Source organism: Onychomys torridus, chromosome 3 (genome assembly GCF_903995425.1).
Source record: "Onychomys torridus chromosome 3, mOncTor1.1, whole genome shotgun sequence".
NCBI lineage: Eukaryota > Metazoa > Chordata > Mammalia > Rodentia > Cricetidae > Onychomys > Onychomys torridus.
Window position 1 is genome coordinate 145,852,792 of NC_050445.1, and position 26,226 is coordinate 145,879,017.

A 26,226-nucleotide genomic window follows, 5' to 3' on the forward strand; every position below is an offset into this window, starting at 1 on the left:
AGAGTACTATTAGTCAGAGAGTGTAGACTGGGCCTGTAGTCCCAGCTGCCTGGGAGGAATGTCTGGGCCCAAAGTTTGAGGCCAGCCTCAGCGGCATAGCAGGTGCCTGTCTCAGAGAAAGCAAGGGTAGAAAACACAAAGCTCCAAACATTTCTTCAGCTACCTCTGAGCTGAGTCCTTTGTTAAGTGTTTGCTACACGTAGATGACCTGCTTTAATCCTCACACCTTCCCGACAAAGTAGGTCTATTACCTTCAGCCTCTCTTTCAGCAAACAGGCACACCAGAGTTTTAAGTTAGCTGCACACAATCACTTAACTGATAACCAGGGATGAAGGACTCAAAGTTTGGCTCCAAAGTACATCCCTTTAATCAAGTCTCTATGTTGCCTCAGAGTAGAATCATAGACTTGGTGGGGGTAGGGTTGAGCAGGAGCTTGGATCATGTCTCTGAATCAACATGACATGCAATGGGAACATTAATCACAACTGTCTTCTTTTTTTTATTTAAGGGCAAAAAAATTGAATGCTATGCTGAATATACTTCTTAGAGGTGCAATGAGAAAGTATTAGTTTGAAGAATTTTCTTTATGATTATTTTAATGTGATGCAGACTAGCTTCTGTTCATGCATGTGCGAGCATGTGCTGGAATTTCACTGGACTCAAAACTACTTGAACTATTGATGCACAGACTGAGGCTCAGGAAATCCTGTAACATATAAAATGACTTAATATGTAATGAGATGTTTTCATAGGACCTGACTTTTCCCAGGGAAAACACAGGACCAAGTAAGAGGGAATATCAGCCAGATTCATCAAAGATTTGAAAAGTGGGAGGGGGAGGTTAGTTCTGAAGCTTAACTGACTTTTAAATACTTGCAACACATAATCATAGCTCCCGCAAGGCTATTAAAAGTTAGTTAGCAGGTCACAAGGCCAATCCTTTAGGAGCAGCACAGCACACGTCACCTTGACCATGAGCAAGTAAGCAACATCATGTGCTGCTTTCAGACCTGAAATCTCTAAAGGAGGAAAAAGGGAGGAAGTAGCTATACCTGTCTGTGACACTGTGATTCAAAGGCTTGAACCCTTTGTCATAGCTACATACCAATGAAATCCACAGACTTGTCCAACCAGGGCAGAATTTTTTCACAAAAGCTGTCATTCACAGGCACTCGCAGGAAGTGAGATTCAGGTATGAAGTCAGGCTTCGGACAGGTATTGCTAGCATTTAACACATAGCCAATCCCATTCTGTTGCATCAGCTCCTATAAAAGGAAAGAACAATTGAAGAAACTAATTGTACTAAGAATCATTTGGAAAGATTGATGCTTAATACTATGACAAATATTACCAGTTTCTTTGCAAGAGTGAAATCCAAAAGTCCAATGAAGTGACATTTACATATTCACAGTTAAAAGTGAAAAAAGTTATGGACGTCAAAGCCATTTAAAATAATACGCCTGAAGATCAAGCACACATAGTCAAGTCTCAGTTGTCCCCACTGCTAGAGAGAGAAGCAGAATTAAGAACACAAGGAGACCAGAGTGCACACAGCTCTCTTCCCACCCGACCAGGCTGGGCATTCTCGAAGATGCACGCCTGGGCATTCTTGTTGCTTGGCTTAAACAATCTTTTTGAAGGCTACATCTATTTATGTGAGTTTATACCTACTAGAAACTGGGATGTCCCACAGACCTTTCACATCCCAACGCCAGAACCAAACACAGCATCCTTCTCCCTTTTCTGTCCAGCCCCTGTTTTCCCTCATGCCAACACTGATGAACACCCACCCTGCAAAACACCACATGCTCCTTTTTCTTCCTTACATTCCTTCAATTACTTCTTCCATTCATTCTCTCTCTTCTCTCTATCCCCATCCACCATTCAATGATCAGTCCTCAAGACAACTTTTTTATAAAAGCCACTAGGGAGCTCCTGATGTGTGGGGTGTATTTCCCCTCCAAACCATATTCTTCACAACAACTAGGGTAATATTTTTTTTTTCTTTTGAAGACAGTGTCTTGCTGGGCATCCCAGCTTGGCCTCAAACTCCACGCTCAAATGATTCTCCAGCCTCAGCTTCCATAGTGTCTGGGACTACAGGTACATGCAACCACACTCCGCTAATCTTTCTTACAACTAAGAGTAGGCTAAATGCTCCTGCTATGCACAATCCCATAGCATGGCATGTGTACTCACCCACCCTTCCATGTTTGGAAGGCTCTGCTCCCGTCTTCCTGGTGGCTTTCTTCCCATTTTTCCCACTCAGCCTGACCTTGTCTACGAATTCCTTCCTATGGACACAACCATTGGAAGCTCCATTCCTCTAGAGTGCTGTGTTCACATCATTCTACCAGCCCAGCACTGGATACTGTGTTAACACTGAACTCCTGTCTCCCTATTCCAGAGTGAAACAATGAATACGGTCTTTCTTACACTGATCCTGTTCTCCTGTGTAACTGCACTGACAGGAACTTGTCATTTGATAAGCACATCTACCCCTGATCCGATGACTAGGCAAGTGGAAGCAGCCCCTCTCTGATGACTCTTCCCAGTGCTGCCTCTCAGGATGACATCTTCTAAGCCTGGACTAGTCCTCTAAGCAACCCTGGTCACTTCTTTTTTTCTTGGGATACCACTGTTTACACTTCTCCAACTGCTTTAAAGACAAATGGTAGTTTCCTTCCTGTTTACCTTCCTGAAACGTGCTGGATTTCTCTTTCTTCATTTTGCACACTTGGTACAGTAAGTGTATTTTATTTGTACAAAGGATACAGATTGTCTGTGCAACCCTTTCTCACTTCTGAGAGAACATCAAGAAATTCCTTTGGCCTTCTAGGATTGCTCAATCCCTTCTTTACATCACAGCACAAGGACCCTAGTGGGCTCATCTGCTCCATTTAAGCTCAGGATCACACCATGAAGATCTTAATGGTGTCCATCACAACCTTTAATCTCCAGTGCTTGGGGCAGAGGGACACTTGTTTTTCTCTAGGTGAACCACAGATACCCTGGGTTTAACTAAGAACCATCTGACTCACAGCAGGCTCAGTATGTACCTGGTAAGGAAACCAAAGAGACACACTAGAACTCAATCAGCCTCTGAGGCTTTTCTTACTAATGTCCTTAAGGAACCACACAGTACTTCTCCTCTTCTTTGCCAACAGTATTAATTACTAAGTTACATTACGTTAAAGTGAAATGAGGGACTGGTGAGGCGGCTCAGCAATTAGAAGCACTCGTTCTTGTAGAGGACTGAGGTTCTGTTCCCAGCACTCATATGACTCCAATCATCTCTAACTCCAGTTCTAGGGGCTCTGGCCCCTCTTCTGGACACCGAGCATACTCATGGTACTTATTTATACATGCAGGCAAAACTCTCACATATATAAAGAATAGGTGAAGCTTTTTGCTTTGTTTTTCGAGACAGGGTTTCTCTGTGTAGTCGTGGCTGTCCTGGAACTTGCTTGGTAGACCAGGCTGGCCTCCAACTCACTGAGATCCGCCTGTCTCTGCCTCCCGAGTGCTGGGATTAAAGGGGTGTGCCACCACTGCCTGGCCTTTTTTTTTTTTTTTTTAAAGAAGCAAAGGGAGGGGTTGGGGATTTAGCTCAGTGGTAGAGCACTTGCCTAGCAAGCACAAGGCCCTGGGTTCGATCCTCAGCTCTGGCAAAAAAAAAAAAAAAAAGCTGGGCAGTGGTAGCACACACCTGTAATCCCAGCACTGGGGAGGCAGAGGCAGGTGGCCCTCTGTGAGTTTGAGGACAGTCTGGTCTACAAAGCAAGTTCCAGGACAGGCTCCAAAGCTACAGAGAAACCCTGTCTCAAAAAACCAAAAAAAAAAAAAAAAAAAGAAGCAGCAAAGGGAAATAGTAGCAGAGTGTTCTATTTACCAACTCAATAATGAAGATATAGACTTTTTAGAAAGGGTGCAACATGCTTGCTCTAACAGCCCAAAGGCAACAGGCATTGCTAAGGACAAAATGTGCTGCATGTCATTGACAGCCACAGACAGAAATATAGCAGGGTGCCTGACATGTAACCTGATAATCCACACTTTACAGAAATGACAATTTAACCTATATTCAAAAATATTTGTTGAGCACCTTTATTAGAGGACTATTAATAGAACACTGTGATATATGGTACATATATTATGAAGGTATATTAAGAAGATAACATCTCAAATATTAAAAAGACAATACCTACTATGTGCCAGGCGCCACACTAAACATTTACTAGTTTACTGAATCCTCATACTTTCTGTGTGATATGTGTTATTATCATCTCCATTACAAATGAGAAAATTGAAGCTTAGAGGTTATATATTTCCCAAGTACACCTCCACACACTGGTCTTGCCTGCTAGAAACAGTACCGAATGAAAGATTCAAATCCTGAAATCTTAGTGCTGAGGAGGGAGAGAGAGACATCCCTGGGGCTCCCTGGCCTACTGGTAAGCTCCAGGACAGTGAGCGATCCCGTCTCAGAAAGCAAGGTAGATCCCACCCAAGGAATGACGCCCAAAGTTGACCTCTGGCCTCCACTCACACCACTCAATCCACCCACTCTCACACAATCTACTTATAAAATCTGTTACCAGCTGCTACCTAAAATTCCTTTGGGAATAAGATACACCTTTATAATAAAATAGAACCAAATTTTAAAACAAAAGGCAAACAAAGTACTAACATGCCATATAAAATGAAAATGTAATTTGACTACTAAGTTAAATTCCACAGTGCCTTCATATACAGATTTGTAGTTACTACATCAGTGGGAATGTCAGTTAAAGAAGGAAATCATTAAGAATGACACATACTTGAAATGTGATCTCTAGCTTAAAATTACATATTAAATAATTTATATGTAACATGAAAATAGGAGCAGGGCTTTCTGGGGAAGGAAGAAAACTAACTATGCAGGACAGGGGACAAAAATGGTTTGGCCAAAGTACACAATACATCTGAATGAAAATGTCTTTATAAAACCTACCACTACATAATTAAACAGAATTCCAAGTCAGCCTGGGTTAAAAAAAAATTAGTAAAACAAATGTACATTAACACACTAATTTCTAATACAACTTCTCTCCTTAGCTGAGTAGATTTTAGGAAACCACACTAAATGCAACTATCTGTTTTTACTTTTTGAAAAAAAGCAAGATCTCATAAAGGGCTGGAGATGTAGCTCAGTGGTAGGAAGGTTGCCTGGCATATATGAAGCTCTGGGTTTTATTGCTATTACCAAGATAAAGAAACAGTAAAGAACAGAAGGAAGGAAAACAAAGAACTTAGGAAACAATGTCAGTACAGACACCTTCTCCATTACAAATACCTCCCAAATATTTTACAGCTGCTAATTTAGCTGAGGTCATACAAAAACAAGTCTCTTCTCTCATTCTTATTCCACCAGAACATGTACTATTTTAATTAATGTACATAATTATAATAGCAAGCAGACTAGCCCAAACAGGTCTAGGGCAAACAACTGACTCTGGTAAGTCCACTATTCAAACAGGGTGGCAGGTGTGCTGCAGGAAAAGCCACAGCTAGGCTGATGGCACAAGGACTTCACAATGAATCTCTGATGTTAGTTTTAGGAGTTCAATACAGCTCTATTAGTTGTTCTCTTGACTTAACATTTTGGTGAATGTGCATATAAGTGGCTGATAGGGTATATTAATTTAATTTTTTTTTTATTTTCATGTGTGGGTTTACATATACAACATGCATACAGATGCCCATAGAGACCAGAAGAGGGTGTCAGATCCCCTGGAACTGTAACTAGAGGCAATTGTAAGTCAACCATGTAGGTGCCAGGCACCAAATCTAGGTCCTCAGCAAGGACAGTAAATGCTCTTAACTGATGAATCTCTAGCCCAAGGCACTGTAATTTTTTGTTGGTATATTTATGAAGAATAAATATTTTGTGAAATGATTGTTCTTCCACATAAATGGGTGCTAATGCCTTTGTTATAAATTAGATACATTTATGTAATTTTCATTTTATTTTGCCACATCATATAAAATACATACAACTGAATAATTACTCTGTTCTGTAATTAAACAGTACAATCTTTAAACTTCTAGAGAGCAGTCATCTCACACTGTTATTTAGCTTGGACCTTGAACTACTGCTACTATGTGCCCATCCAGTGATAAAATAAACCTCTGGTCTTCAGTACCTTCTGACATCATGGTACTTGAGTTCTTTGACCTTAGCTTCACTGCTTACCCTCATGACCTCTAGCCTACCATCTAATAGCTACAAAGCTTACAAGATTGCCATTGCCTGAACCCACTCTTGGACCCTTACCCTCTTTCCTGTTCACTGTCTTACTCCACAGTACCCAGAGCCCTCAGTCCTTCACTCTGATGACCCTACTCACTTTTCCTGGCCTTCATCCCCACAGAACCTGCCTTCCTTGTCCAACTTCAACTCCTGAGGCAACTGCTACAACCACTCCCTTGCTTCTGTCCTCCAGTCCGTTACCGCTGTGTCACTTCTTCATGCTCATCAGCTCTAATTACTAGGGAACGTCAATCCTCCACTGAATCTGCAAGTGTGCTCATGGAGCTGCACGGGGCTATGGAAAAACCTTAGCAATGTCGCCTGCTTTCACTTCTGATTCAGACTCCTCAGCAGTCAAGGCATTCCCTAGCCATGTGCTTCCCCCTCTTGTGCCATCCCACCCACGTCCCTTCCCTCAAAACCTCTACTATATTTCTGCTCATCCTTACCCTCAGCTGATGGGAGATCTCGCTTTCCTGCTACACAGGAAAGTTAGACCAATTACAGTCAAATCCCATTTCATCCACCACATACACCTTCTACCAGCACACATGTCTGCACAGTCTATCTTCCTAACTGTTGATACAGACGAACAGCCAATGTCCATAAGGTCAAGCCCTCTGATTGCTTAGTAAATTCAATCTCTTCTTATTCAAGGATATGATTCCAGCAATTGTTGGCCTTTCTTCTACATCAATTTTCTACTTTCTTGGATGATTTCCTCTACTAACAATCAAACATTAGTTGCATAAATATCAACACAAAGTGGAGTCTGGTGCATATGGCAGAGCAGACCAATCAAACTAGCACTGGAGTGAAGTCAAGATGAAGGATTCTGAAAGGACCCTAAATGTGAGCTACAGTCTTCATTTGACACTTAGAGATACAGTCATCCTGCAGTATCCAAGGAGACTGACTCATACCTACAGAGACAGTAAGACTACTGGGTGTTCAATCTCTTTAAAAAAAATAGCACAGCTTTTGCATATATACTCTTATATTCATTAAGTCAACTCTAGATTACTTATAACACCAAATGTAATGTAAATACTACACAAGCATATGCAATACTACATTGTTTCAGGGGTAAAGATGAGAGTGAAGTTTGTATTAGGTTCAGTACACATGTAATTTCTTGCATATTTTTAATATGGAATTGGTTAAATCCATGGATGTGGAACCTGAAGACACAGAGGGTAGCTGTACAGTTACTGTGAGTGGAATGAGGAACACAAATGAAGACAAAGAAAAGCTCAGATGTGTCTGGAAGCAATGGCTAGTCTAGTCTATTCTGAACCTGAGAAAGTAAGCAGAAGAAGAGCCGCAAAATTATAGTCAGGTCACAGAAGTCTTACATGTCAAAGTAAGGAGTCTTCATGCTACCAGGCTTCAACTCCTGCCTGGATTTTAGCCTTCAGGAGGATAAAGCAGAAGGATTACATCAAGTTTGAGGCTATCCTGAGCTAAATAGTGAGTTCCAGGACTTCCTGGCCTATAGAATAGGATGCTGTCTCAAAAAAACCCCAAAAATTTAAAAAAATTAAAATTAAAAAGACATCTAGATGTGGCATACTGCTGTGGATATCACTCTGTACAAATAAAATGCTGTTTGGCCAGTGGCTAGGCAGGAAGTATAGTCGGGACAAGAGAGAAGAGGATTCTGGGAAGTAGAAGGCTGGAGGGAGACACCGCCAGCCGCCGCCATGAGAAGCAACATGTAAAGACATTGGTAAGCCGCAAGCCATGTGGCAAAGTATAGACTAGCAGAAATGGGTTAATTTAAGATAGAAAAGGTAGATAGCAAGAAGCCTGCCACAGCCATACAGTTTATAAACAATGTAAGTTTCTGTGTGCTTTCTTGGTTGGGTCTGAGCGACTGTGGGACTGGCGGGTGAGAGAGATTTGTCCTGACTGGGCCAGGCAGGAAAACTCCAACTACAGCATACACCTGGACAGTTAGAACTACAGGGCAGAAACTTGTCTCATCAACTTCATAATCCACCATATTTACTGCTAAGTAAAAAGAATTTGATCAAAGGATGATGAAAACATGATTTACTAGAAACAATTTGGGGGATTGGGGATTTAGCTCAGTGGTAGAGTGTTTGCCTAAGAAGCGCAAGGCCCTGGGTTCAGTCCTCAGCTCCAGAAAAAAAAGAAAAAGAAAAAGAAACAAGTCATAAATAGTGTGGCATGGAATAATGAAGAGAATGAGTCACAAAGCACAGAGCACAGTCCAGCAGGTTTCCCTCCTGCAGTGCCCTGGGTTGGCTCCCTCTCCTCCTCAGCTTTAGTTCCTTCCTGTTAATTAAGGCTGCCGGTAAGGAGGCATAATGAAGGTAACAGTATGAGGACATACAATATATAACATATAAAGTCTCACTAAATACTACGTTACTTTATCCTGTTTTTAAAACACCTTGTAACCCGGGATAATCCCAGCACTCAGGAGGCTATAGCAAGAAGAAATATCACAAGTTCAAGGCCAGCCTGGGCTCCATAATGAGACCTCCTTCTTCTGTTTCTTATAGGAAGAATGTAAGTTATATGATATATGAATATATATATATATATATATATCAGTATATCAGTATATCTATTACCAAAAAAGCCTGCAATGTAAATTCCCCATTAATTCAAACTTCTCTTCCTCTTAATTGGCATTGAGATGAATAAAGCAGGTCAGATATAAGAAAGGGTTCTCCTGCAAAGTAAAAAATAAACTTAAACAATGTGTTCTGGTTCTAACACACAATTAAAGATGTTCAAAAATGGTATTTATAGCCAGGTGTGGTGGTAAAGATCTTTGATCCTAGCACTTGGCAAACAGAAGTAAGAGGATCTCTGTGAGTTCATGAACCGCCTGGTTTACATAGTAAGTTCGAGGACAGCCAGGACTCTATAACAGGATTTGTCTCAAAAGAAAACAAAATTAGTAATATTTATGAATCAAAACAGAACATTTAATTCTGTTACTATAATTTTCATTAATTTTTTTTTTAGACAAGGTCTTGATATACATAACAGGCAGCCCACTTTGGCCTGGAGCCCTCTAGCCCAGGCTGGCCTTGATTCTCAATTCTCTGGCCTCAGCCTCTGAAGTACAGAGCCACAGGAACCCACTATCTCACCTGGCACTTCATTCGCTCTGTGTGTGTTTTTTTTTTAGTTTGTCTCCTATACTATGAAATAAGCTCTCTCTACGGTTAAGACTAATTTTTAATACAGATTCTATAATCTGTTCATAAGATCATGGAGTCTTAAGGAATACTGATTAAAAGATGAGCTTACTAAAACTGCCCCCACCCCCGGCACATGCCCGCTCCACACACATACAAGCTCTTCATGTTAAGCAGCTAGTTTGGAACAGAGGATCCCACTGAGTCACATGGGCACTGAACTTCTGGATAATGTTACTTTAGTCTTCCTTTCTGAAGTCAATTCCATGGCCCTTTGCATTGCCACTCAACTTGCATTCGCCATTGACTGCAAGTTCTACCTGCTCTAGCCTGGCTTTCTCAAATATCAAAGACCACTGGATCTATGCTATCCTATGATGATGATAATGCATGCTCCCATTCTATATGATGGACTAGATCATTTCATCTGAATATCATATGAGTACTAAGAGTCAGAAATTACCAGTTTTCAGGGGAAGAAACCAAGATTTAGTGACTTGATTAAAGTGATAGAGTTGTTAGGTGGAGAACTGGCATGCAAAACTGTTCCTACACAAAGCTGTCTCCCAGCCAGCATGTGGTACTGCTTCAGTATTGGGGGTTCTGCTGAACCACCTTGTTGTGTGAATTACTGTTTAACAAGAAGTCTTTTCTTATCTAAATAATCAATGTGTACACTGTATAGTGTTCTACACATGGTACCTACAATATTTTTAATGATAATTTTGGTGATCTTTTATCTTCCTACATCATATACTTCCCTGAGAAACCTCCAAATCAGCACTTGACAATGCTGTGTACAGGCTATTACCTAACACCTGTACAAAATAAATAAATAAGCACTAGTCCTACCAGAAGCATAATAAGACAGTGTGGGAAAATCAATTTTTGCATGTTAAAAGGCCATTTTAAAAAAACCATATAAAGAATGCTGACAACAAGCTGGACATTGATGGTGCACACCTTTAATCCCAGCACTCGGGAGGCAGAGGCAGGTGGATGTCTGAGTTTGAGGCCAGCCTGGGCTACAGAATGAATTCCAGAACAACCAGAGCTGTTACACAGAGAGATCCTGTGTCGGGGTGGTGGGGGGGGGGGGGGATGCTAATGGCAGACAGTTTAGTGACTAGTGACGGCTTAAGTAGTTCACTCCAGACATACAACAGCTTCAGGCTACTCACAATAGGTAACTTTATCAGTACATTTTAAAACTCCTTTAACTTTTAAGGGATAAGGGAAAAAATCATCAAGAAACTTGAGGGATGGCAATACAGCTCAGTGGAAGAACACTTGCCTAGCACACACAAGGCTCCAGAATTATAAGAGAAAAGAAAAAAAAATTGCATCATTCAAATAACTAGAGACTCTCAAACTTCTCTCATTCCAGATAAGAAATGGGCATCAGCGAATGACTTTCACACAGTACAATCAACTGTTCTCATTGCAACTAGTACAGACCAGAGAACAAGAAAAGAGAGTATAAGAAACAAAAAGTACAGTGTAAGGGGAAGGAAATGGATACTTTGCAACCAGTGACTCTCATGGTTTTTAAACAAAAGGCACACTTTTAAAATGTGGGAAATAACTAGTTCATGCGAACAGTTTAACCTACTGTCCACTAAGGTGCCTGAGGCCTCCCTCATCATCTAAAGTCTGACCACTCCATATTGAGGTGTGAAGTATAAAACACATGGCAGACTTCAAAAACGTGATACAAGGAAAAGAACATAAACTTTAACTCTAAATTGTCTTCAATTTATCTTTTTTAATAATGCTACTAGAATATTTTAAATTATGTATGAGCTTGTTTTCTACTGAACATCACTGATAAAGAATTAGTTGTAGAAAAAAAACAGGAGGGGAAAAAAACCTCAACTATTATCCAAAAACTGTTGGGATTTGTCAGGCCTTCCATATAGCCTGATACAGAGAATTCTATTTTCCAGAAAATGGCTAAGCTCTCTGCCACTGAAGCCAATGACAAAACCTTGGGTAAATGACTTAACAACTTGGGGCCAGCCTATGTGGGTTAAACACAACAGCGTCAACAGCCTGAACCTTTTTCTTTTCTTTTTTTGTCAGTGCCAAGACAAGAAGACCTCATTATACAAGTCAGGCTGGTCTGCAGCTCATGTTGAGATTACAGATGCAAGCCATTATTCCTAAGAGTCAAGCACTTTAAAAGTATTATAGTACACTGAATTAAATGTATTATAGTACATATTGAAATTTGGGGTCATCCTATCTTCAACAATTTAGCATTGCATTATATTCCCTCCATTATATTAGTTATGAGCCTCCTAAGAAAATATCTGTGCTTTTAACAAATTTTGGTGATATTTTATTATGTGTGTACATATGCATATTCACGTGTGGATGTATGCATGTGTGTGTGTGTGTGTGTGTGTGTGTGTGTGTGTGTGTGTATACAACCTCAAGTGTTACTCCTCAATAGCAATCCACTTTTATTTACTATTCAGGTAAGATCTCTCACCAGGAGCTGGGGCTTGCTGATAAGACTAGGCTGGCTGCCCAGTGGACCCCAGGGATCTAACTGTCTGCATCTTCTCCATGCTGAGATTACAAACACATACCAGTGGTGGGAATGTAATTCAGCCTCCTATTTATGCTGCAAGCACAACACACACACACAATCTATATATCTATCTATATATGTATGTATATGTATCTATATATATATGTATGTATGTAACATTTGTTTATTTATTTAGTGTGTATATTTACACATCATGGAGTGCATGTGTAGGCCAGAGGACAACTTACAGGAGTCAGTTTTCTCTTCCCACCATGTGGGTTCTGGGTATCAAACTCAGGTTGTTAGGGTTGGTAGCAAGTACCTTTATCCACTGAGCCATCTTCCTGGCCCAGCACTTTATGATTTTTTTTAATATTAACAACATTATACTTGTGCTGGACAGTTTTATGTCAACTTGACACAAGCTGAAGTTATGCCTCCATAAGATCCAGGCTAGCCAAGTGTGGTGGTGCACACCTTTAATCCCAGCACTTGGGAGGCAGAGGCAAGTGGATCTCTGTGAGTTCGAGGCCAGCCTGGTCTACAGAGTGAGTTCCAGGACAATCAGGAATGTTATACAAGAGAAGCCCTGTCTTGAAAAACAAACGAGCAAACAAAAAGATCCAGGCTGAATGCAAACCTGTAGGGCATTTTCTTAATTGATGTAGGAGGGCCCAGCCCACTGTGGTTCTATCCCTGGGCTGGTGGTTCTGGGTTCTATAAGAAAGCAGACTGAGCAAGCCATGAGGAACAAGCCAATAAGTCGCACCCCTCCATGGCTTCTGCATCAGCTCCTGCCTCCAGGTTCCTGCCTGCTTGAGTTCGTGTGATGACTTTCTATGATGATGAACAGCAATATGGAAGTGTAAACCAAATAAACCTTTTCCTCCACAACTTTCTTTTGGGCACAGTGTTTCATCATAACAATAGTGGCCCTAATTAAGACAACAGCCTTGTAGACCTTTTTAAAATGACTACAACTTCTAAATTTTAATAAAAAGGAACATATCATTATGGAAGATCATTAAAATTCAGAGATCTTGAAGAAAAAAATAAGCATATACTATTGTTCCTGGAACTTTTAAATCAGAAGGTTGAACACGAAGATCCTTTAGTTTATAATTGTGATTTCAAAGAAAATGGCCCCAAAGGGAATGGCATTATCAGGAGGCGTGGCCTTGTTAGAGTAGGTGTGGCCTTATTGGAGGAAGTGTGTCACTGTGGAGGCAGGCTTTGAGATCTCATATGTCCTCAAGCCATACCCACTGAAAGATGCCTTCCTGTTGCCTGTGCCTCAGCTACCTCTATAGCACCACGTCTGCCTACATGCTACCACATCCCACCACCATGATACTGGACTAAACCTCTGAACTGTAAACCATCCAATTAAATATTTTCCTTTATAAGAGTTGCTGTGGTCATGGTGTCTCTTCACAGCAATAGAAACCCTAACTAAGACAATAATGCTTGTGAAAGAGTCAATCTGCCATGGATCTGTAATCCCAGCCTTCTGAAAGTAGGGGCAAGAGGATCAGAAGGTCAAAGTCACCCTCAGCTAAATAAGCTCAAGACTAGCCTAGGCTTATGGACCCTAAGAAAAACAAAACTTAAAAATAAACAATTAAAAACAAAATTGGGTCATGTTTTAAGTTCATTTAACACTTTTGGAATAACAATTTTTTCACATAGCAAAATTAAAAGTGGCTAACTGTTGATGTATTTATTGCCTGTATATATTGTATATAGTTACTATACTGATTGTATATAGTTTTTCTTATATTAGTTATAAACTTTTTTATTTTAGACAAAAAAAAGGGGAAATGTGGTGATATTTTATTTGTACTCTAACAAATAAAGCTTGCCTGAAAATCAGAAGGAGGAGCTAGCCACTAGTTAATCATAGAGGTCTGGAGGTCTGTACAGAAAGATAGGAAGTGATAGAGCTGGGTGGAGAGAGGACTCGCTCTCTTTCTGTGGAGGATTTTGTAGGGGTAAGAACTAGTGGCTTGCTCTGCTTCTCTGATCTTTCAGCTTTCACTCCAATATCTGGTTCTGGGTTTTCTATTAATAAGACCAGTCAGCAATCTGTGTTACAGCTAACTAAATCTCTAAAATCTTCAGCTCAAAAGGTTCTTGTCAACAGTGAACCCTGTTCTCCCTTTCTGTTCTTGATCCAGCTGGGATCTCCTGCTCCCCTAAGCTCTCTTTCCCTCAAACCTTGCCCTTCATTACTCCCACTGTCATCCAGGTTATTCATGTAGAACAGAAAGGGAGAACAAGGAATAACAGACCATGATAAATGAAGACCACATGAGAACAGGAAGAAGCAAAGTGCTAGAGAGGTCCCCAGAAATCCACAATGATACATCCACTGTAGACTACTGGCAATGGTTGAGAGAAAGCCTGATCTGACCTTGTCTGGTGATCAGATGGCCAAACACCCTAACTGTCGTGCTGGAACTCTCATCCAATAACTGATGGAAGTAGATGCAGAGATCATTGGCCAGGCCCCAGGTGGAGCTCCAGGAGTCCAATTGTCAAGAAAGAGGAGAGACTGTAAGAGTGTGAATTGTTGAGCCCAAGATTGGAAAAGCACAGGGACAAATAGCCAAACTGATGGAAACACATGAATTATGAACCAAAGCTGTGGAGCCCCCAACTGGATCAGGCCCTCTGGATAAGTGAGACAATTGAATAGCTTGAACTGTTTGGGAGGCACCCAGGCAGTGGGATCTGGACCTGTCCTTAGTGCATGAGCTGGCTGTTTGGAACCTTGGGCTTACACAGGGACACTTTGCTCAGCCTGGAAGGAGGGAACTGGACCTGCCAGTACTGAATCCACCAGGTTGAGCTGAATCTCCAGGGGAGTCTTGGCCCTGGAGGAGATGGGAATGGAGGGGAGGAAGGTGGGGGCAGGGGTGGGAGGGGGGAGTACAGGGGAACCCATGGCTGATATATAAAATTAAAACACAAATATAATAATTTAAAAACAAAAAACAGTGAACCTCATGGTCAAAGACAAAGTCCTGCCCAATGTTTCAAAGCTGCTCAGCTTTCCAATGCTTCTTGGTACTCTCTCTCCCCTCACTTCCATATATGTGGTAAAGAAGCTTAGTGACAGTCTTCCACAGTGACTTCTGGTGAACTTACTGTTCCATGAACACCCACCGCCCCTCACCAGACAGTGATTGCTGTGTAGTTTTGGTGCCTGTCTTGGAACTCACAGAGATCTGCCTGCCTCTGCCTCCCAAGTGCTGGGATTAAAGGCGTGTGCCACCAACGCCCGGCTTCCATGAACTTCTATAAGTCCATTCTCCACCCACAAATACTACACGTTCTGTTTACTACACAGTTAGAAGTCAAGGCAGCAAGTGAAACCAGAAAGCTCACATTTCCCTATTCTCAACCCAGGTTCTGGTTTGAAAGCCATCACCCTATGAGTACTCACCCAGTTGTTAAGTTGAAAAGGGAACAGAGCAAAATCAATGTGTCATTGTCAAAAATAAATAATACAATGATCTGAAACAACTATTTGTACTAACTGACTAGTTAAGGTTTACCAAGAATTAATAGAATCCTTAACTAGTACTTTAATTTTATTTTTTACCTGGATTAAATAAACCAAACATCTCTAGCTTTGCCACAGGAATACATGTGACTTTAGAAAGTTAACTTTGCTTTCTGTAACATAGTTTACTTATCTGTAAAACAGGATTAATAGTAGTCACATGCTCAAAGGCACTGTGACCCCACCAGAGAGGTTCTGTTCATATATAAGCTATCAAGTCTTAAGGAGGCAGACCTCATCACAGAAGAGCAAACATGAACAAACACCCCATGAAGGTTGACCTCACAGAAGAGGGGCTTTGATGGAAAAGAATAGTAAAAGTGCTTCACTGATGCCCAAAACAGTATTTTTCCTTCTAAAAAATTTGTTTTCTGTGCTAAGAAGCCTACTGTGCACTCCCCAGCCAGCCCAATTGTTCCCGTCATTCAGGGAGAAAACACTCAGGGAAACTGATGCCTTCATAAAGTAGCATTCTCAAATCATCACCAAGAGCCAAATTAAGATCGCTAGTTGTTTTTTCAATTAGCAACACCACACATTAAGAAATTTTAGAGAAAAATCACTTTTCCAAACAGGAAGAGCATTTTTACCTTTTTAGCTTAAGAGTATGTCAACTTTAGACTACAGTTCCAATATTGTTATGTTTGTGCCATTATACACAAAACCTCCATCCAAAACAAGCAAACAAAAAAAGCAAGTACTGGGTGGTGGTGGTGCACACCTTTAGTTCCAGCACTCAGGAGGCAGAGGCAGGCAGATCTCTATGAGTTCAAGTCCAGCCTGGTCTACAGAGTGAGTTCCAGGACAGGCTCCAAAGCTACACAGAGAAACCCTGTCTCGAAAAACCAAAAAAAGCCTCCATTCAGTATCTGTTTCTATAACAGGGCATTGACTGTTCAGTGCTGTCCACAGCTCTTCAGCAAGAATCCAGGTTCCTCTCTTTGCAAACTGTTCAGCCAGCTTCAAACATAGCGAAACTAACAAAGCACACTTCTGAGTCTCTCTCCTTGACATTTTAGATCATCTCTCCCTATTCTCCTGCCAAGTGTCATCATGAAGACCTTCCTCAATCCAGGCCTGACCTGAATCCCTTTCTAGTATGCTGCAAAAACAAACAAAACAAAACCCCAATGCATTATAAGTGTAGGACACCCAGTTACAGTAATAGAACAACTAATAGCCCAAGAATACAAAGCTAATGGTATGAAAAAAAGAAAAGAAAAAAATCTTATTTCAAGTTTCTTGGACCTATGAGGAAAACAAAAACCATTTGGGTGTCCTATGGCAATAAGTAACAGCAAACAAAGTAATATTGGAAAGATAATGCAACACTTAGTGTGGTGGGGGCGTCACACTGACGATGTTCCTCCTTTCTGGGAGAATGTCCCATTGCTGCTTCACCAGCTGCTCCCAACAGATACATAAAGAAAAGCGTTTTGAAGCACCCACCTTGTTGAGGACATCTCGCTGGCAGCCAAGATAGAGATTGGGAAGAATTCGAGTTGGCCCAATGTTGGCAACAGGTAAGCAAGGCTGAGATATGCAGGTAGGGACTAGAGTGGATTTTCCTTCACAGAGGCCAGGGAAACAACGAGAGAATTCAGCAAACCCACCTAAGAATAAACATTGTAAGATTATGCCATGTACAATATAAAATAAACCTTCTGGGAACTACTTGACTAAAACCATTTAAAACAGAAAAATCAGATGGTACAGAGCCAAGTAGCTAACACTGCCTATGTGCACATTGCTTCCCACAGCTCTGATGTTAAACTGATGTAGAATCCAGCACTGAGTCTAGCTTATAAGGCTGTAGTGTAGACGAACAAGTTCAGAAGGCAATGAAAATAACCACTGCCTTTCTCAGGCAGTCTCTTAATCCTCACATACTCTATGACATGTGCTCTCCCTTTCTCTCTCCATACAAATGTTATTTATGGGACATTAAAGTGGATTTTAAATCAACAACAAAGAAGTAAAAAATAATTATTCACAACAGCAAACAAATGGGTATTTTAAAAAGTGATAAACTGAATGCTATTCTTTTAGAATAAAAATAATGCCATACAGATTACTGTGTAGTACTGTGGTGGGGTAAGGCATGAGCCAGGCAGTGGTTGTGCACGCCTTTAATCCAGCACACAGGAGGCAGGGGCCAGTGGATCTCTGTGAGTTTGAGACTAGAATGGTCTAACAGAGTGAATTCCAGGACATCCAAGACTACACAGAAAAACCCTGTCTCAAAAAAGTAAACGAACAAGACAAGGTCTTGATTAACCTTCATGCTTCAAACTCACTATGTGGCTGAGGGTGATCTTGAGCTCCTCCAACCTTGGCCTCCCAAGTGCTAGGATTCAGGTTGTACCATCCTATCTGGCCATTTTCCTCAAGATATCAAAAACTTGCCTTACTCTTAAAACTTATCTCTATTACAAGTCATTACAGTTCTGTACACAGCTAGTCAAGGCTCCATAATTACCACTGATTTCTGGAACTCCTGTTCATTTTTCTAAGCACTACAAAGAAGTGTTCACAGATCCTAAATCATTTATAGTATATGAATTCTTGTGGCAAGAATCCTGAGTTCAGATCTAGAACTTGGGGTTGTTTGGCCATCCCCAGGCTTTTTTTTTTTTTTCTTTTTTAAACACATGTATTTAGTGAGTGTATGAGAGAGAGAGAGACAGACAGACAGACAGACAGACAGACATGGAGGCCAGAGGACAAGTTGCTGGAGTCAGTTCTTTTTCTACCATGTGAGCATAGCAAAGGCCTTTCCCTACTACGCCACCTCCTTAGTGCCAGTCCTGCGGTTTCTGCATGCCAGGCTTATATTTCTAATGAATTGCCCTATGGCCTTCATTAAGTGTCACAGTCTTGCCACAGTTCAATACGGAATAATCCATCTAGCATAAAACTGAACTCATCTGAAGGGAGGAAATGTAAGGGAGGTCTTCACAGGGATTTGCAATTTAAATAAATATTCCTTTCTATCCAAATGAAAATACAGGAACCAAATTGTTTCTAATAAAATTCCTTACTATCCAAACCCTTACCTTTTTTTGTTTGTTTTGGTTTTTTTGAGACAGGGTTTCTCTGTGTAGTTTTGGTGCCTGTCCTGGATCTCGCTCTGTAGACCAGGCTGGCCTCAAACTCACAGCTCTGCCTCCCAAGTGCTGGGATTAAAGGCATGCACCACCACTGCCCGGCCCTTACCTCTTGATATCTCAACTCAGGAACCTTGGAGATTAGAATCAAGTATAATCCACCAGGACCTGTTTCTACTGTCTATGTTCAGTCCAGGGTCCAGGAGCAGTGAGCTCCAACAGCAGGAATTTGCAACAACACTTAAGCCACAGCAAAATATAAGATAACATTCCTACCTCCAGTCTAAGGATCTATAACTTTTTTTTTTCCCCAAGACAGTGTTTCTCTGTGTAGCTTTATGCCTTTCCTGGAACTCACTCTGTAGCCCAGGCTGACCTCAAACTCACAGAGATCCACCTGCCTCTGCCTCCCGAGTGCTGGGATTAAAGGTGTGCACCACCACCGCCCAGCAGGATCTATAATTTTAAAACTATTCTTACACATGAGGAATTGAAAGGTCTAAAGCTAAACTGGTGGATAGAGCAGGGGGATCAGTTCCGCTGTAGAAATCCAAATTACTTTGTATGATGGACAAGGCACTCAAATCTACACCTGTGTGGGTTTTACTTTTCATCATTTCCAAACATGACTTCCGGCCACATAAAACTGTTATTTCATACTGCAGGCACAGCATCACTCTGCCTACACCATATGTGCTCACACACACACACACACACCCAGAGATTACACAGTAAGGAAAACAAGAACACAAGCTTCTCTATTCAAGTACACTTCTGGCCCAGCACATTCTAGATGTCGGATGTGGTAAAGTTACTGAACCCCCAACTCCTAGTCCCCTCATCTGTAGGACAAGAACAATTCTAACAGGGTTACTTAACTAACACACCTGCAGCACTGTGTGTGGCATGCAGCAAGCACTCAAGCAGGCGTCAGTGGGCATTATTCCATGACAGCAGCCATCCTCCTCCCTAGCACCTCCGGAGGATCCTCCTAAGACACCAAGTGAAAAAGCAGAGCCGCTAAAGCCTTAGAACCTAAGGTCACATTTCCCAAGGGTACACCAGAACACTGATGTCCCAAAAGAATCTGACAGAGGGGATTTGTCCAAAGAGTAAGATAAACACTGTATATATCTCCTGAGAGAGTCACAGCTCCTATTAACATATTAAGGACTTAATAATGTTATCTTCAATCTTTGCACAGTGGCAGTATCGTAGCCAATGAGGTTTAATCGAGGCGCGATTATTGCTAATTGAAAACTTTTCCCAATACCCTGCCATGACGACTTGAAATATAGTCAGCTTTGGCAATTTTTGACAGTCTCTACAGAAAGAATAAAAAAAAATAAAAATTTTTTAAAAATGTTATCTTCAAAGAAAATGGTTTAATTTACTTAAGCCAAATAAGCTTTTACAAACTGATTTAACCATGGAAGTCCCTCTAAAATCTTTAGCTGATAGTGGCATTCTATACAAGTAAATGCTAGAGTGCCATCATCTAGACTTTCTCTACCTACAAGTAACTGCAGGTGATCTCCAAGGCGGGCAGCATGGGCCCATGGATGTCTGCTGTTTAGATGTATAATTGTATCTCTCAGTGTTTCTAGATATAGAATACAGTTCCCATAAGGCATGGCCCCTGCAAAAGGTCTTACAGCAAAATAGTGAAGGTTCTCACTTTGTTTGCTCAGTTTATACCAATGGACAGGCACTATTTTGATTATAATTAATTGTATGATAAAATTTTAACATCTATCTATATGTTGTTGTTTAACCTAAGAATTTTAATCTCTGGCTCCAATACAATTCATAGAAAGTCTATCATTTAAGACAACAAAACCGGGGTTGGGGATTTAGCACAGTGGTAGAGCGCTCACCTAGCAAGCGCAAGGCCCTGGGTTCGATCTCCAGCTCAAAAAAAGACAACAAAACCATATTCCAGTAAAAGATTCTCAGAGAAGGAGAATCCAAAACAAACCCTGAATCACATTTTCAATTTGTAAATAATCATACTGAAAAGCAACAACAGAATACACTGAACAAAAACTATGCCAAGCAGTACTAAGATTATAGGTGTGGCCTACCTACCATGTCTGGCTCTACAGGTACTGCCTCCGCCTTTACACTATGCTGGAAATAGTTGTCACTGCTGTTCCTCTTTGCACACAGGAGCAGAGGTTCAGAACTGCACTCTGTAACAATTAGGAGAGCTACACTGTGAGTCTACTTCTTAAATCCTCTAGCTTCCCCTTGTGTGCAGGGACGGTGTCCCAATCCTTACCACTGTGATTTGCTAGTTCTCAGTAATAATCTAACAATGGTTATGTCCCTTCCCTCAAACTGATGGCAAGAGTCTTGCCTTCCCCAAAGAAAGGGTGTGAGGGTGAGGGTATGTGTGTGTGAGTGTGTCTCAGAAGCTTTGGTATCTAATATGACCAGCGAGAAGAGACTTACTAATACAACTGTTTCTAAAAATCTCTTTCCTGGGGGAGATGTAAACAATGTCTATTATTAGGCTGATTTACAGAGTAGTGGGGGAGGGGTTCTGGGCAGGGCATGGGTGACCCTAAACTAAAGCAGCCACACTGGAAGGTTTGTATAATGGATGATTCCCCCATATCCCTTTCCCTAGTCCTCCAACCATATACTCTAGCCCCATCCAGAGACTCAGAAGCCACAAGCAATGGAGGCAGAATTGCATACAACTGGTTGTGAGGAGTAGTAGGATACTCAGATGAGGGTCCTATGACCCTGCCTACCCCCTACTTCTATGAGGGAATGTCAACCATCAAGAAACCCAGCAAAGATGATCTTTGTCAATCTGGCCCGCTAAACTTCTGAAGATAGTGGCAATATGGCTTAGAGGATAATCATGTACAACTCACATGGAATCCATAATAAAGTTCACAAATAACTAGCTAAAATATCAATGCACCATGTTTGTTGGTGATCAGGTTTATAAGCTGACAGTGAGGCTAAAGCTGTGTCTTGGCATCCACAGGGTATCTTTCAGAGGGACACACTTCTGCATTCTCCAAGAACAACTTTAAGTTGGAAACAATTTGGAATCATATTAAGTCAGTCAGCCTGGCCATTCAAGGTCCAACTGTATCATTAATTAGTACAGGAATCCTATGTCTCTTTAACCTCAATGTACCTCAAAAGGATGGCTCTAAAAAATTCCATGGCAGGAAATAAAAATGACAGAAACCACTGTTCAACCTAAAAAAAAAAAACAAAAAAAAAAAAAAAAAAAAACAAAACAAAACCAACAATACATGGTAGAAATGCTTTATAAGATGGAAGGAGCATTGACTCTCAGCACAGAGGTAAAAGCAGGCAGATCTCTTGAGATTCAGGCCAGCTGAGTCTACATAGCAAATTCCAGGCCAACCAAGGCTACATAGTAAGACTTTGTTGGTCAACAAAATATACTTTTGTCTGAGTATTTTCAACTAATATCTAGCACAAACACTAACAGCCAGAATTTGAAATATTTAATAGTTTTCAATGAAACTGGAACATCATTTAGTGCTCAATCTGGCTTGAAATGTCCTCAACTATGCACTTTCAGAAAATGCTACATCAGCCAGAGTACATTTTCCTGTTCTTTATCTACGACAATATCCACTCTGCTGACATCCTCCTTTATTGACAGTGTTTTCCATTCACTGACCTTTCATTCACAGTTGTATTCTAGTGACTCCAGTTTCATTTCATTAATTAACAACAGATGACCCACTGCAGATCTACCCTGAACCTTTAGAAACTGACTGTAGCTTCCTAAGCAACTAGGTTTCAAAATATCTAAACTGTCTCTTTTCCTTTCAAAGATTCTCTTGCAAACACTACTATGTCAAAAGAAAGGCACACACAGTGCATTTATGTATACTTCGTTCCTAAGGGTTGCCAGATACAAACTAAAAGCAGCAGTCATCTGACCTCATCATAAGGCTCGCTGTCCTAAGCAATCCATGTTTGTGTACTGTAAAACCTGTAGCCCCACTTTGTAAAACTTTTCCCTGTGAAAAGCTGAATACTTTTAAAATACTGAGAGTCTTTTAAAAAACTTGCAGTATTTTAGAAGTGATCATGGACTTGTCTCATTGATGTTACCCCTCTGCTCCCCACATTTTACGCTGTTTGTCATTTGGGAGTGGAGAGATGTGAGATGGCAGTAACTCACACAATTTCCCTCGTACACAGCTGAACTCACAATGGCTGTGGCTCTAAGTCTGATAGTCAGATTCATTCAGAGGCTCCTGGTCTGGACAGAAATGGAGATGGAGAGAATAACAGACATGTTACAAGAGTGCTGCTGTCAGTTAATCTTACACCATCCAACCAAAAGAATGCATGTGTAGAAATAAAAATATATTATTTTGGACAGAGAAAACATGTGGTCGAGCTTCAATTATATGTCACTGTGCTCTCATTCAGCCTGGAAAAAGTTCCTCCCTGAGGCACTTCCTTACACCACCAACCAGAAGTACTATCATCTGTGAAAGAAAGAAAGAAAGAAGAAGAAGAAGAAGAGGAGGAGGAGGAGAGGAGAGGAGGGAGGAGGAAGAAAGGAAAGAAGGAAAGAAGGAAGGAAGGAAGGAAGGAAGGAAAGAAGGAAAGTAAAAAATGAACAGCAGGCAGCAGTGCGGAACCAGAAACTTCCCAGAGTTGGGGCACTAAACATGGCTCCCAGAGCTGGCAATAAATGTGCCTTCAAAATGAGATTAGACTCTCAGGGAACCAAGGGGAAGAGCCAGGACCAGCATGCCATGATCTAAATTACACAGCAATGTTTTTGCTCACACAGACAGAAAAGATTACAGACACACACCTCTAAACAGGTCATAGTATATTTAAAAATATTAGTAAGCTTGGGAGAGAAAAGGAAAAGGGTAGAAAAAATCCTTTAAAAATAAAAAATATGTAAGTCACGTAAAGATGGAAAATACACAGTTTAGATACTGTATGCTATTGTGTTGTTTTTACATTTTTTGACTGCTAATGAACAAATGATAACTGCTGAGACACATTTGATTATGAAACCTGCTAAATTAAACCAACCTATATATTTTAAAAAATATCTTGACTTCAAAATTTAAGTCAAAAGATATGTTGCTTTGGAAAAGAGGTTCTGCTTTTATTTCCACAGGAAAGAGAGGCTGTGGATTCATTCTGGGTTAAGAAAAATCAGGTTTGATTGAGGAAGACCCCTGAAAAATCTCTGATGGGAACAGACGGCCCAGATGATCCAATGTTTTAGAGTGCCTCTGTTGCAGTTTCCTCTGAGTTCTATATCTAAGACAGCTTCAAAGCTGCTGGCTGAGATGATCCAGGCTCATAGACTACTCCAGTCAGGACTTGACCATAATCCTAAATTTTCTCAGGGTCCCCCACAGATTACCAGTGACCCCAATCAACAGGAAGTAGTCTAGAGAACTATGCCTACATCCCCAAAAATAAATTAGGAATGTTTACCATCATTTAGGGAGGTTGGTTATAAGTTGTTATGGATAATGGTCAGGGAAAAAGCTAAACAAAGGATATTGGATTCAAGCAACTTGTTCTGAAAATAAAAAGGGGGGGGATACAGAAATGATAGGATAAAGGAGTAGACTACTGAATCTACTTTAATAAAAAAAAATAACTATTAATCTTACATACTTTACACTGATATGGATTTTGGGTTTATTGATACAAATTTAAAGTTAATTTTGTTATACTGTATGTATATTTCTACTCTTGTTTAGGGTATTATGTTTATGCAGCTCATTTAAAAATGTAATATATAATGCTGGGCGGTGGTGATGCACTCCTGTAATCCCAGCACCGGGAGGCAGAGGCAGGTGGATCTCTGTGAATTCGAGGCCAGCTTGGTCTACAGAACTAGTCCAGGACAGGCTCCAAAGCTACAGAGAAACCCTGTCTCGAAAAACCAAAAAAAAAAAAAAAAAAAAAAGATATATATAATTAAGAAATACAGATTAATAGTCATCTACAATAGCAAACTTATAGTCATAGTCATGTTAGTTAGGTTTTCAAGGTCATACAGAGATAGGCAATCTTCAAACACTTTAAAGACCTACAGAATATATCATTTAAAATATTTTAAGAACTTAGGACAATTTTATAGAGCTGCTTCTCTTTCCACCTTTCCATTGTCTCCTGATGTCAAACTCAGGTTGCCAGGCTTGCACAGAGCAGGTGCCTGTCTTTACCTGCTAAGCTATCTTGCTGGCATCTAATTTGGTAGTTCTGTGAAATCCACTTAGTGTAGTGACACATATCTATAATTCCAGCACTTGGGATGTGGAGCAGGAGCAGGAACTCAAGGTTACCTTTGGCTCCTATCAAGTTCAGAGCCAGCCTGGGCCACAAGGGGCCCTTATCTTTAAAACAACAACAAACACAAACAAAAAGTAAGTTCTATAAAACTCATAGTGGTGATTGGGCAGAAGTATGAAGGACCTGGTAATTGTGAATTTGTGTGTGTGTGTGTGTATGTGCATGTGTGTGTGTGTGTGTGTGTGTGTGTGTGTGTGTGTTGTGATCTGTCTTGTTTCTCTAGCTATAATTCATTGTGAATAACACTCTTAAAATCACTTCACCATTTAACATAGTGCCTAGCATATAATTAGAATTCAGCAAATGTTTATTAAGTCTTTTCTTGTTACAATGAATAACTGTTGATGGACACAAATTTTGTATATTTTTAGTATTCAGAAAGGATTTCCTGATTCCATTCAAAAACAAAAGTTAAGCTGGCATGGGTGGGGGCACAAAACCTGTTTCCTATTTGTAGACTACAATGTCCCAGAGACTCTTAGATGAGAGAAAAGGCACAGAGCAAGAAAAATAATTTTCTGCTATTAAAGGGGGAAAGGGATATCTAGTGAAATGCCATTTTGGTCAGCCAAAAGCAATACTGTATCCTTATATACCTTTACTTCGGGAACTTTTACAAAGACATAGCAAGTAAAGTTTCTCAGACACCCTAAGTGGCCCAGGGTTCTGTAACAGTGTGCAGCAGTCCTATCTTTGTGGCTCAGGGAATCAAGGGCACATCCTTAGAAAACCTTTGGGACAATGGTTATAATCACACCCCAAGGAGGATGAGGTAGCTGCTGGAAGTGATCTGAAATGATTATCAATCAAGGTAATTTTATGAATCAAGATAAAAAAGCAAACATAAGTTTCCACTCCAGAAAATGATTCACTCAAATCCAACTAACTAGTACACAGTTATGAACCATTCACTATACACGTCAGCCATCTTTCTATGTGCAGTTCAAAACTTCCTAATCTATGCTTGGGCAAGCTCTCAAGGCCATCTGTGTATTGTACTCTTATCAACAGTCTGCAGCTGGGTCTGGTGGAGTAAGCCTGGTAGCCTAGTTATTTAGACTCTGAGACTGGATGGTTGCAGATTCAAGGCCAGCCTGGGCAATTTAGTGAGACACTGTCTCAAAAGTGAAAAGTAACAGCGGGGAGTACAGCTCAGTGACAGAGCGTCTGCCTACTATGCAACTAGGCCATCTCTCCT

At 40.7% G+C, this 26,226-nt stretch overlaps 1 protein-coding gene and 1 non-coding gene across 2 annotated transcripts in view; one reads left to right on the top strand and one right to left on the bottom strand.

Moving 5' to 3' along the window:
- Nucleotides 1-26,226, bottom strand: part of Dusp16 (dual specificity phosphatase 16) — a 53,366-nt gene that overhangs the window by 8,281 nt on the left and 18,859 nt on the right. Inside the window, exons 2-3 of the mRNA XM_036181986.1 lie at nt 17,026-17,189; nt 1,107-1,266 (exon numbers count right to left, since the gene is read on the bottom strand). Of these exons, the coding sequence (XP_036037879.1) occupies nt 1,107-1,266; nt 17,026-17,189 (324 nt within the window). The remainder of the gene's footprint in view (nt 1-1,106; nt 1,267-17,025; nt 17,190-26,226) is intronic.
- On the top strand, nt 19,876-20,016 carry LOC118581004. The gene has a single exon (XR_004944644.1). It is a non-coding gene; the product is annotated as a U4 spliceosomal RNA (small nuclear RNA).